The following is a 13815-nucleotide window of genomic DNA, read 5'->3' as shown; positions in this document are numbered from 1 at the left end:
ACATAAAGGTTTGAGTGACTAATAATACAATTTTATCTGATTTTTTTTTTTTTTTAAATGTTAACCGTGTTATATTTCATCTGCAATAACAATGTAGACTTTTATAAAGGTCCGTTTGGTCATTAACTTTTAAATGCATCATTATGCATAATATGATGAGAGTCTCCCCATGAAAGTCCCGCGACTGCAGATCAACGTGCTTTTGTATTTGTCTCCATAACGTTAGGAAATTAAATGAAATGTGTGAAGGATCTGAATTGTATGACGTGATGGTATGTCCCAAAGCTTGTCTTGTCTGCTATACACTCAAAATTGTGTACTTTTTCTTCACAAAAAGAGTATACTTTTAGGACGTAGTATAGGAAGGTGAATTAGGACACACCACTATGGCAAGCCGTTTTAGCTTAAATTGTACCCAGTGGTACTCGTCGTAATTGTATTTTTACTAGTAAGAATTCAATAAGAGAGCTCTACAATTCAATTCTTACTAGTAGCAATTACAATTAGAGAGCTCTCTAATTCAATTATTACTAGTAAGAATTACGAATAATAAAATGCAATTACGACGAGTAACGCTAGGTACAATTTAAGCTAAAACGGCTTGCCATACACCACCAGACAAAGGCATCCAGCTATCATTGAAAACAAATTAATATAAGCAGTAATAAACTTTTTGACTAATGATACATGAAGACAAATAACACACAAACACACGATTGCAACAATATATGGTTTATCAGTGTTCCTCAAGCCATCTCAGGTATTTTTATAAGAAAAAAGTATATTGATAATGTAATGCTAATCGAAATAGCCTTTATCACAGTATATAATTGCCTACTGCAATATATATATATATATATATATATATATATATATATATATATATATATATATATATATATTGCCTCAGTCTGTAATACAAAGCCTCATCAGATAGTAAAATAAGTTGTTTCAATCATTCAATCATTTTTAAAAAAATTTTTTTTTTTAGCAAAAACAGTATTCATTTACTAAATTGTTGTGTGTTGATGACAAAGCTTAGAAGACTAAGCTAACATGCTAGCCCGTATGCACCTGTTGACTTTAGGAAAGAGAATCGACGTAAGACCATAAGAATGTTTTTTTAAAGGAAGACATTTGATAGAAATGATAAAGATGAAATAAAGTTTGATCAAAAAAATGTGGGATCAAACAGTATGAGCAGAAAGGTTTCAATAAACAATGGACAAGAAAATAAAATATTAGAGACATATCTAAAAGACTCCCATTGGGGGGAAGTGTGAATGTGTGCACGTGGAAACAAAATATGAATGGGGGCAGTTTGCTGCACAAGACAACTGCATTGATGCTTAGATAATGCAAGTAACTATTAGCTTTTAAAGTCTCCTCTAAACAGAAACACGTGGCATGGAGTTATCCTCAGATTTGAAATATAACATGGTCAGAACAACAATAAGGTACATTATACCTATTTTATTTTATCATATGCTCATGAATATTCTTGTTGGAACCCAAAACAGAAACAGAACTCCATATTTGCACTGAAGCTTTAATTTTTTCAAATGTTGTCTTATGTTTCATTATGTGAGTTATTCTTAATAATGAAGAAAAGTAAAATATGGAAATATTTAACCTGTTGATTTGAAAGTTTCTAAATCCAGAAAGTGCTTTGAAAAACACTATAAATCCAGTAAGTGCTTGAACTTAGGGCTTTAAAGAACAGTTAATGAACAAAACACTAGAGCCAGCAACAAAGGAAAGTGGTAAAATGTATGAAAAACTCATTACTTGTTACTCATGACTTAAACGTTAAACTTGGCCCCTCTCTGTAAAGAGTGGCTCCATTTTGGCCCCTGCTTTAAAATGTAACTCCTCTTGTTCTACTTTATCAGTGGTGTACTTTTTGGAGAAGCATTGGAGGTGGTAACAAATTTATAACTGCATATAAGGTGTATTGTTCAGGGAAGAAACTCAGCCAGCTGCTCAACCTCTTGTCTGTATGCAGACTCCTCACCATCCTGGATGAGGCCGATGACAGGTGTCATTTGCAAACTTCAGGAGCTTGACAGAGGGGTCATTAGAGGTGCAGTCATTCGTGTACAGGGAGAAGAGTTGTGTGGAGAAAACATATCCCTGAGGAGCACCAGTGCTGATAGTGAGAGATGTGAGTTTCCCTAGCCTCAAGCTGATGCCTGTCTGTCAGGAAGCTGATGATGCACTGACAGATTGGGGTGGGCATGGAGACCTGGGTCAGTTTGGCTGAGAGAAGATCAGGCATGATGGTATTAAAGACGAAAAGTAGAACAGCGAAAGTGAGCGGCGATCTACACATTTATTTAGCAAGCTTCTAACCCGTCATCTCATGCAGTACATATCACATTACTGCAGGGCTTGTTGTCAATTTCTGTAAACAGTAGATATAGGATTTTATAGTGTGTATTTCAAGACAAGTTGTTGTTATGGACCAGAGACTCAAGACAAAAGGATACGAGTGAGAAACAGGTTTATTGTGAATACCAGTGGGTGACGATAATGGTGAATGTCTTTAAATAATGAGGATGAGATATACTTACAGTTTATGGTTCTTTTGAAGATGATGAAGGAGGTTGTGGATGCTGTGGTGAGAGATCGCTGGACTACACACAATGGAACGGAGAGAGGTAAGTAGCTGGATGATGACTGGAACCAGGAAGACGAAGGAGACTTTGGATACTCAGGACGGTAGACAATCACACTTAAACATCAATCGTTGAAAGGGAAGAGAGACGGGGAAGTGAGTTCCTACTCAAACGAGACCACACCAAGTAGACAAAGTTGTTAACATACTTTTGGTCCATTTTATTCTCTGTGGTAATAGACAGCAGGCCACAGATGCTGTCAATAGAGTTTCAGTTGTATTTAACCCAGAATATGTGGGCTACCTTATTTCCTGAGGTGGCATGGTTTTATCCGACCAAATATCAGTTATATCAGTTCAGTTTAAGCTATACTCCGCATGAAGTATTCAACTCCACTGGTGCCTGATGACTTCGGAAATGGAGATCCCAGTCCAGGGGCCTCATTTAGGCCTATATCTGTTGCGTAAAACAGGGCTTGAAAGAGTAATTGTAAAGAAAATTATACATATGTAAGATAATACAAATATAGTTTCACTCACCAAGCCTATCACTTGAAGCAAACATCCATCCCTTCTTAAATGTCTGTGCTACCGAGAGCGTTGGGCCGTTTAGTGAAACTGACGCATATAACGGCAGATGAAGGAAAACCGTAAATCTTCATTACGAGTCCTAATCATAAATACAGTGCATGTTCACAATAACAGTTTAAATAAATAAATAAATAAATAAAAATATTTAAACCATGTTTTTAATCTGACATAAACATTTCTATCAAATATGTCATTCTCATTAATGGAGTTAAACACTTAAATTACATGAAATCATTACTGAGAAGTTAAAAAAAATTGTATATTCTAATAAATATAAATATTTGTTGTGGATGCTGTGCTTTTGAACACTTTTCCTGTGGCATGCTGTGTTTTAATGTTTTAACTACAGAGAGGATTGCTTACCATGATAATAGCAGGTTGTCTAAGAAAATATATTCATGCAAATGCACAATAAGGCCTATCTGTTTCCATTAAAAATATAAATCAATTAAAAATACTATTTGACCAGTGGAAAAGATTGAGAAAAACTTTCTCTGAAATGTATTTTATACTATTTGATTCATTTATTAAAAAAAAAAAAGGCAAGGATAGGCTTGTAAATTATTTTTAGCAATTTAATGTGACAGCACACCCATTAAACATGGTATCACGTGGATAAATATGCATATGAAAATGATATGCAGATGAGGATATGCATAAACTGTTGTAAGCTCCATATATGGTTATTTCGGGGAGGAGACGCATATGCGCACAATCTTCCGCTGACTGGGATTTATAAAGGGAATTTAGCACTGGTTCTGGCGTACGCACGGTTTTATAAGTCTGAATATTTTTTGGTGTACGCCATTTTTGGCTTTCGGGCACACGTACACTTTTAGTAAGGATGCTATGCACAGTTTTATAAATGAGACCCCAGTTATGCTTGCAAACACACCCAGGTTGAATGTTCATTGGCAGAAAACGTTAATTTTGCAGTATAGTTGGTTTAAAGAAAGGGAATGGCTGGAATATTTTTGTATCCCATGTCCATTTACATTTAATCATTTATCAGACGCTTTTATCCAAAGCAACTTACAAATGAGGAGAGGTTGTGGCAAATAAACAATAGACAATTCTGAATAAGAGACAAATGGTCAATCAGTGGTTAAAATGGTTTATTTCTTATAAGTAAGGCAGAGTGCGCGTGTGGAGGGGAGGCTCCCTCTCTCTTTTATATCTCTGCTACTCATAACATACAGTAGATAACATAGGACCATATCCCAGGCTCATAGCCAATTGAACCTTTCTCTACCTTATTAGGAAAATAAATTATTTCTTATAGGAAAATATCTCATCAATGGGGGTCACAATTCTCTGTGCCAGCACTTCATATCGGCAATCATGAACGCCCCCAGCTTTTCGCTGTGTTTTACACTAGCCCCCACATCACACCTGTCTGTTGATTCAACTCAGTTTTTCACAAACAGGCCCAGTGAAGCCCACGATTGATTCAAGGCTTTAGACAGAGATAAATGTGGAACAGACTCTGCTAGATAAAAAGGCAGTTGTGTCTCCATTAAGCTAACTGATATAGCACACATATGTTTAGTCCAAAACATTAGACTAAGTGTCAACTTTTCTGCCCCTGCTATTTTGAACCAGTCCTCATATTCCTCATCCCATTACCCCACGACATGTGATGTGCAATGCAGGTCAGCTGGTATCATAATCTCGTTGTCACATGGCATGGTTAGATTTTTTGCCAGTTCACACATGGTTTGAGCCCAATCCGTATTTTCAATATGCCATTCATATGCCCATCGGGGCTCTCTCGACTCAATTAGAGGGCAACATAACTGCTTCTCCATCACTTTAATACCAGACGAGTCTACAACGAGTGTTCCATTTAATATACACATCAAATCTCGACCCATAAGGGGCATAGGGCATGTTGGTGAAAAAAGGAAAGCGTGTAGTTGGCCCATCTCAGTTTCACATTGTAAACGGACAGTAAACCTGTCCATAATTTGGTGCCCTGAGGCAGAACGAGTTATCAATGTGGTTTCAGATAAAATAATGGTTTGCACGGCAGATCACATGGTCTTAATGTGGATTGACAGGCCCTGATGTCTACCATAAAGGAGACCCACGTTCCCTCCACCAACAGTGGGTATCTCTGCATTCGTAAAAAAAACCTCGCTATTGTACATCATGAGAAGAAACATCACTTATAGAGTCAGCAGAGGGAAAGCAAGCTGAGTTTTTATTGCAGAGAGCAAAGTTATCAGTGTATGTGTGTGTGTTGCAGTTTTCACTTCCCTGTTTTCTGGCAGCTGGCTGTCTGGCTGGAACCCCTCCCTCCTGCTCTCCCTCTTCTTCTCAGTTGGGGCACTTCGATGGCGTGGGTGAAAGCTTTTTTATTTGGACATTGAGAAGCCCAGTGTCCATCTTGCTTGCACCATCTGCATTTAGTGGATTTTCTGGTTGTGTGAGTGTCGTCCCCACAAATAAAGCATTCTCTTCCGCTGAAATTTTTGCTTCCTCGATTAAATTGTCCTCTTCCCCATCCCCTTACCCTAGAGGGGCGATCTCCCGGTTTCGTTACTGCCTGCAACAGGGCCAGCTGCTGATCTTTCTCTGACTTGGCATTGGCCTTCTCCTTCTTTGATGTCTGTTGTTCTTCTGCATGCAGTGCATGAGTTAAAACTGTGGCTATTCGGACATTTTTCCATTTGATGTAACTGGCCTTCACTGCTTGGGCAATTTCTGGCCTCAATCCATTCAGGAAACACCTTCACAGGTGACATTCCCAAGTGTCCGATTCCGGCCCTCTTTCAGAGGTTTCATCCAGGCCGCTGTGTTTTTTGAATGTCTCATGCAGTCGAACATAATAGTCCTGGACGGACTCTTCTCTTTTCTGGCAACAATTGTCAATCTTTGTAGTGTGCACTCGTGGTGGGAATGCAGTTTTCATGGCTGTGGCCAGGTCTGTGACCGCCTGGCGATATGGGGCGTTGGACTCATCCTCCCAGTTTCTGTGTGCTCTCCGCCGATCTTCCTGTGGCAGGCGTCCGCTGACCTTGTGCCAGTTAGCTGCCCCCAGCTTCACTGCCAGGAGTCTGCGTAGTTCTGACACGGTGGGGCTGAATTCTTGGCAGAATACGATCAGTTCGGTGGAGAACTTGTCTCCTGAGTCATCAGGGCTCGGCAGGTGAGCCATTGCTTTCTTCATATCGTTCACTGTCCATGGCCTGTGAACCACAGTTGGACCCTTCGGTCCCGAAACCTTGATTATTGGAGCCAGAAGTTCTTCATCTTCTTTCCTTTGTTTCTGCCCTTGGTCTTGCTTCTGACCCTGAGATCTTGTCTGCACAGGGGTATGTCTTATAGAGGATTTGTATCTGGATTTCCCCTGGGAGCTCTGGCCTCCCCCCGAGGCTCCCTTATCGATGACTGGTGGTAGTTGGTGTGGTCTTCTTGGTGGAGAGCAGTAGAGGTCAGGGTCCACTTTTAGGGCTTTCAGCTCAGCCGTGGGGTAGTGATGATATGGGGGTGGAGATGCATGTGAACAGACAGAAACATTAGATGTGTTTATAGGTGCACATGGGGCAGATCCCTCTTTTTCTTCCCTTTTTGTGTTTCCCCCATCCCTAAATGGCAATTTTTTCTGCATTGACCTTCTCTCTCTTTTCTCTCCCTGTTCCACCCAACAATCAATGGTCCTCTTACAGGACACACACACATGTCTGAAACAACAACCTCTTTGTTTATCATTCCACTCTTCTACACACTCTCTAACGACCTTCAGTCTCGTAGTGCTCATCGTTCCCTCTCTAGGGAAATCATGATGTTTTATTAGCTTATCTATGTCTCGCATACACTTGTTCCCATACAACTTTCTCATCTGGTTAAACACCGGTGTATCATATTTTTCACAGCTCCCATTTTTACTTTGAGATTTCCCCATGCTGATTACACTGTGTCTGTGGTGTTCTTTTGGTGCGCCTATTGGACGTCTCCAATAGACCAGATTTTTCCCTAAAATCGGACAGGAGGAGCTCTAGGACTGACTCGGATTCACTTCCCCACCAGTCCGCACCCCAAAGATTTGTTTAGAAGCTCTAGAAATGGAATCGATCCAGTCCGCACCCTACATAAACCAATTTGGTTCCCGACCTCGAGATTAATAACACGTAAAACTCACTACTCTACCACAGACCCAGGTCATCAGCATGGTTTCATCTCTCTATTTCCCCAATACATTTTTTTTTATAATTTATGTTTGTCTCTTACCCAGTTCTCAGTGCCACTTGAGTTATTTTACGATTCCAATGGTGTCCCTCCCGGGCCCCGGCGGTCGGCTCCTCTCCCTCAATCTATTCGGGTTAGGACTGAATCTCTCGATTTCAGGATGATCAGTCACCGTCCGCTCTCGGGTCCAAAAGGCACATCCAAGGAATCACACTTCTGACACCAAATTGTTGTGGCAAATAAACAATTCTGACTAAGAGACAAATGGTCAATCTTGCAAGAAAGGCACACAGTCAGTCAGCAGAATGTGAGAGTGCGCGCGCAGAGGGGAGGCTCCCTCTCTCTTTTATATCTCTGCTACTCATAACATAGATAACATAGGGCCATAGCCCAGGCTCATAGCCAATTGAACCTTTCTCTACCTTACAGTTTTTTTATCGCTTGGTACTATTTTCACAAGTAAGGAGCACATTTTCAAAACACTTTGTGCTAATATCACAAAAGATCATCAAAAGTGCACTTTTTTCAAACATTTAATCATCTTTTCCATTGTGTTAGTACAATACTCAAAATCACAAAGTATCTTTTTTCACAAAACAAAATAACTGTTTCATCTATACAAATGTTTCATTCACAGTAGCTGCCTTTCATAATGCCATTAATATCAAACTTATGATTTGCATCTATTGCATCTTGTTCAGTTTAATACATTTGTCTATTATTTAATCTAACTGATCTTAATGGTGAATCAATGAATCATTTGGTACACCTATAGATTTCTACAGATACAGATTCTATAGATATAGTTTCTGCTTTGTTTGCAATTTCTGATACAGATAACCAAATGTAATGAATTATTTTTACATTATAAGTGATTTTTACTTAGATTATAACCACTATGTTCAAAGTATGTGTGTGTGTGTGTGTGTGTGTGTGGTCTGTGTGTCCAGGTAAACTCTACATTATGGGGACAAAATGTCTCTACAAAGATGGCAATATCCGAAATCCTTGTCCTTGTGGGCACATAAACTGTCTTGTTTTTGAATAAATAAATCAAATAGTATAAAAGGCATTTCAGAGAAAGTTTCTCAATCTTTTCCACTGGCCAAATAGTATTTTTAATTGATTTATATTTTAAATGGAAACAGATAGGCCTTATTGTGCATTATTTGCACAAATATTTTCTCAGACAATCTGCTATTATCATGGTAAGCAGTCCTCTCTGTAATTAAACATTAAAACACACCACAGGAAAAGTGTTCAAAAGCACTGCATCCATATTATATTCTAATAAATATTTCTATTTATTAGAATATAATTTTTTTTTTAACTTTTAAGTAATGATTTCATGGAATTTAAGTGTTTAACTCCATTGACGAGAAATGCATATTTGATCTAAATGTTTATGTTAGATGTAAAACATGGTTTAAATATTTTTTATTTATTTATTTAAACTGTAATTGTGAACATGCACTGTATTTATGATTAGGACTCATAATGAAGATTTACGGTTTTCCTTCAAAAAGCAGCTGCATTTTGACGGCTGTCATCTTTGTCAGGCTTACTCTCACTTTTAGTGTCCTTCTTCACATGTCTAAAACACAATGTAGATATTTTCTTATGTACATCATTGAATACTTCATGCGGAGTATAGCTCAAACTGAACTGATATCATAACTGATATTTGCACAGTGGATACCGTACCGCGGTCGGATAAAACCATCGCACCTCAGGAAATAAGCAGTGGGCAGTGGCGGCTGGTGAAAAATATCTTAGGTGGGGCTGTGCCATATTCAGTCAGTTTTAATAGTCTGGTAATCATAGGAGCCATCAGGTCTTTTAGCGTTGTGGCTCTTCCTCATCCGTCAAGCATCCACCCTTCTCTCAATCAAAACATTTTTTTTCTCTGAATATTACTCTTTAGCTCACAGTCTGTAAATTCTTCCTTATTATGTTGTTTGTTTGAATCCCTCTTTGTTTGTATCTTTAACCTAGCTTTGTAAGTGACCTCTGTGTATTACTTTCTGCCCTTGATATGTGTATTGTGCTTTAATGTTGATTTTGTTCTATTCCTTAACCCAGTGGTTCTCTTAGAGTGTTGTACCCACTGAGGCTTTTAAGATCCTTCTGCGTACCCACTCTCTGCAGTCACTCCTTTTTCAGTAAGGGACAATATTTGCCCCTTAAATCGATATTTCCAGTGCATATTTTACCTTTATAAAGTAAATAATGTTAAAAAAATAAAATAAAAAAATAAATAAATCAATAGAGAAATATGCAAAGATTGTAAAAACTAAGTGATGCGTTTAAATATTAAATTAAATCCGCCAGTAGGTGGCGGCAAGTCACGGTCTTTTTGAGCGAGTCATTTGTTCATCAGTAGCGAAGCACCCTATTCTTGTATAAATCTCGTATAATTGAATTGAGTTATGCACGGTGTGTAATTGGAAATAAACTACTTGTTCTTTCATATTGTGTAGATGTAATATTAACATTATAATATAAAATAATAATTAGTACACCAAAATAATATTAAGACTGCATGCTAATGTTTATAAAACCACCTCCAGATGAACTTCAAAAAAGAGAAAAACAAAACAAAACAAGAAAACAGTTTCTCTAAAAACAAAGCACGGTTTATTAAACATTCAGTAACAAACAAACAGCCCATATGAATCCATTAAAACAATATTTCCGCAGATTTTACACACAGGCTTCTATACAATCCTTTTGCAGGGGTAAATGCATGAAATAGAGATGCAACGAGCAGATCTGGCTTTATTCTTCAGAGATCTCCTGAGATGCTTTCCTAAGGAATTGTTTGGGTGACAGCTACTGATGACTGAAATCAAATTGCATTCCGATTATTTTTATGTTGTTTGTTTCAGATGTGCAGAAATGAAACATGGCCCATCCCTGATGATGATGATGATGGTGATGATGATGATATTACAGAGGTTATTAATACAGCGCAGAAGCTTTAAACAGCAGGAGCTGATGAGGTTAAACATGAGATGTAGCGATTGTCCCAGTGCAGTTTTCACAGGCTATCATGCTGTAAAGTCTTTATACTGCCCCGCTGTGTGATAACTCACTGAACCTCTCTATTAGGCCTCCTTATTGATGGCAAATATGTGTATTTAGAGTGTATTCACTGATATCGTCACATTATCAACTGAAAGTGTTTACAGACTATGTGCTTCTGATATGTGACTGCTGTGACAGTTTGACATATTACAAATCTAACTGCACATACAACACACAGAACAATTATGTAGTCAAACACATGAAATAGTTGGACATTCCTATAATACATTAATGTGTTTATTAAATAAATGGGAGTAAAAGGCTTCTGGTGGTTTCTTCTTTGACAATGTGTTGGTATTTTGTAAAAAAAAAAAAAAAAAAAAAAAAAAAAAAACAGTACTGTTCAAAAGTTTGGGGTCAGTAAGATTTTTTTTTTAAAGAAATAAATATATTTTTTCAGCAAGAAACAATTCTATTTCAAATAAAAGCTGTTCTTTTCAAAGAACCCTGTAAAAATGTTTTGTACATTGATAATAAGAAGAAATGTTTCTTGAGCACTAAATCAGCATTATGTGACACTGGAGTGAAAATTCATCTTTGCATCAAAGGAATATATTACATTTTAAAATATATTAAAATAGAAAAAGAGTTATTTTGAATTGTTTTAATATTGCACAATAGTACTGTTTTTACTGTATTTTTGATCAAAGAAAGGCAACCTTCTTTCAAAAACAATAAAAAAATCTCATCAACCCCAAATCTTGAACGGCAATGTAAATAAGTGCTGAACTGCTGAGGTTTAATAATTGAAATGACAATGCTTTTCTGACAAATTTTGAATATGAATTTGTTCAATTCATATTTTTTTTTCAATTTTAAGACATTCAAAATCATCCTCATTATGCTAAATGACATCAATGATGACACTCATGACCCTATACTATGAAAACTGAATATATTACATTTTAACTGGTGGATGTTCTGTTATTTCTACATGCATGTATTTGTATAATAACCTGTCAAATATTCTACATTCTTTCATTCATCTTAACGAATCCATGAAAAATATATCTGCTGCAAGATGATGGACAACTACACTTCTCTTCACAACCCAACCACATTCTGTCATCGTTTATTTACTCTCATGTCGCTCCAAACCAGTATTTGAATTTGAGAAGTATTGGTACTTATTGAGCTCCAAATATGAGCTAAACGTATCATACAATTGAAGACCGTTCTGTCGTTCTTCACCAAAAATCTTCCAAATGAAGCTCTTAAGTCATATTAGTCCTTGATTATGAATAGTTGCTCCGCGTTTGAAGCCATTGTAAATGACTGTACAAACATACACCTGTGCCACCGTGTCTGTTGCTTGCCAACTATTCAACTTCTGAAGAATTATATTGCTTGGTGGAAGATTTTATTTTATTTTATCAATAGCATTACATAGTTGTGCATTTTGTACATCCTATTGCAGTCTTTAATCGTGAAATTAGCTGATAAATAAAATGCAGTTCATATGTTGACGTGAACTGTTAAAATTTGTATCTAGGGCAGGAAATGAAGATTGGATTTTCGTTTTATATTCGTTTTGTGAAGACACGTTTATGTTGCCAAGTGTAAAAGGAACCGTTTGAACAAATCAGATAGCTATCCGATCAGTAAAAACACGTGACCACATGTGAACAGGCTCATAGATGACACACCTGATGTGCCATATTTGAATATGTGAACACAAATGAGTTTTTTTTTTTTTTCATTTACTTTAGCATTAACATTCGTCAAAACTTCCTTTTTTTTGCAGGTCTGGAACAACACAAGTAAATGATGACAGAATTCTCATTTTTGGTTGAACTTTTCCTGTAAACCCTCTCAATACAACTGAACATACAACAACACCCAACTACTGGTCTGTTAAAAACCCTCAAAGGTCTAAAACAAATCTCCCTAAGACACTCCCACACATATGGCAATCAATGATGTCACTACTCCTAGCTATTCCAGTGTCCTTATTAATCACTAATGGTCTGAAAAGTGTTGATCTCCCCGGGTCACAAGTCATCAGAGCGGGCCGATTATCTCTACAGGAAACACTGTGTACAGTAAGTGCACATTCCAAATGATATGATATAATGTAAATGATATTTAATGTTGAAGAATGCCCATCGTCTCATAAGGTGTGTCCCATACTGCTGCTGACCAGGCCTTTAACGTTTGTCACCGGTCTGACTCCATGCAGCTGTTTGCGTCTGTCGATAAACGCGGCGAGTCTGACGGTGTCCAGTGGTGTTTTGGAGTAATCTCCACTATGAGCGCTGACCCACGGGTGCTGCAGGCACGAGGCGGAGCTCGGCCTCTTTCTGGGGTCCTGGTTGAGCGTGGACACGATGAAGTCTTTGGCGGCCTGGCTGACGCCGCAGAAGTACTCCTCGGGGAAGCAGAAGTCCAGCCTGCAGATGTTGACGCAGGTCTCCTCCAGACTCTCGTCCAGGAACGGGGAGACTCCGCTGAGCAGGACGTAGGCCAGCACCCCTACGCTCCACACATCTGTAGACAGGGACACCGGGGTGCCCTGGACGAGCTCTGGAGCCGCAAACTCAGGGTTCCCCAAGAGGAGATGCACGTAGCGGTGACCCGAAACCTGCACTGCGTCGCCTAGGTCCGAGAGCTTCACGCAAGGCACCGGCACGTGGAGGTCCACCAACAGATTTTCAGGCTGAGGAACAAAAAAGAGACTTTCAAGACTCTGCATTAGACTCTGTTTTAGTGGTCACAGACCTACATACTTGGTCCTTGCTTGTACAAAACTCAAAATGCTAGCGTGATGTGGATGGTTGCAAGGATGTTGGTATTTGGCTGCTGCTAGATAAGTCCCTCGCAAAGAAAGTCAGTTCACTTGGCCGCAATGTTGTTGGAAGCTACTTTGGTTATGCAAGACCAACTCCAATTAACTTAAATATGGTAATACTGAAAACTCAAAAACATCTGACATGAGCCGCCTCTTAAATGTTGTTGCTTATGCTCAAATAATATTAAGAAGTGTATCTTTCAGGTCGGTCCCGCCAATGTGCAGTCTCAGAAGCTTTACCGATTGACTAAACTAAACTTATTAGTTGTTTAGACTAAACTTGACTAAACTAAACTACTAAACTTTATTTAGTATTCAGGACTTTCTGTATTGGATCCATCGTATTTTTTGCATTGCAGTTTCTCCCATTCATAGTAATATAAGTGAACAGTCTTGGTATATGCAGTCTTTGGTTTTATTTAGGTTTTTAGCACGCTGCTGCATGGTTAGAGTCACTGAAAAAAATGATTCATTGACTTAGTTGAATTTACTAAAAAAAAATATGTTAATTGGTTCCACATAATTCATTTTAGCTACATTT

The 13815-nt window shown here is 38.1% G+C and overlaps 1 protein-coding gene across 4 annotated transcripts in view; it reads right to left on the bottom strand.

Moving 5' to 3' along the window:
* Positions 1 to 10022: 10022 nt before the first annotated feature.
* Positions 10023 to 13815, bottom strand: part of kalrna (kalirin RhoGEF kinase a) — a 242510-nt gene continuing 238717 nt past the window's right edge. For all 4 annotated transcript variants that reach the window (XM_079880252.1, XM_079880253.1, XM_079880254.1 and 1 more), the window contains one exon: positions 10023 to 13142. In XM_079880252.1, coding sequence (XP_079736378.1) covers positions 12597 to 13142 — 546 coding nt within the window. In that variant the 3' untranslated portion in view covers positions 10023 to 12596. The remainder of the gene's footprint in view (positions 13143 to 13815) is intronic.

The sequence above is a fragment of the Squalius cephalus genome, assembly GCF_949319135.1.
Source record: "Squalius cephalus genome assembly, chromosome: 9".
Taxonomy (NCBI): domain Eukaryota; kingdom Metazoa; phylum Chordata; class Actinopteri; order Cypriniformes; family Leuciscidae; genus Squalius; species Squalius cephalus.
This window is presented reverse-complemented; position numbering and strand designations above follow the sequence as displayed.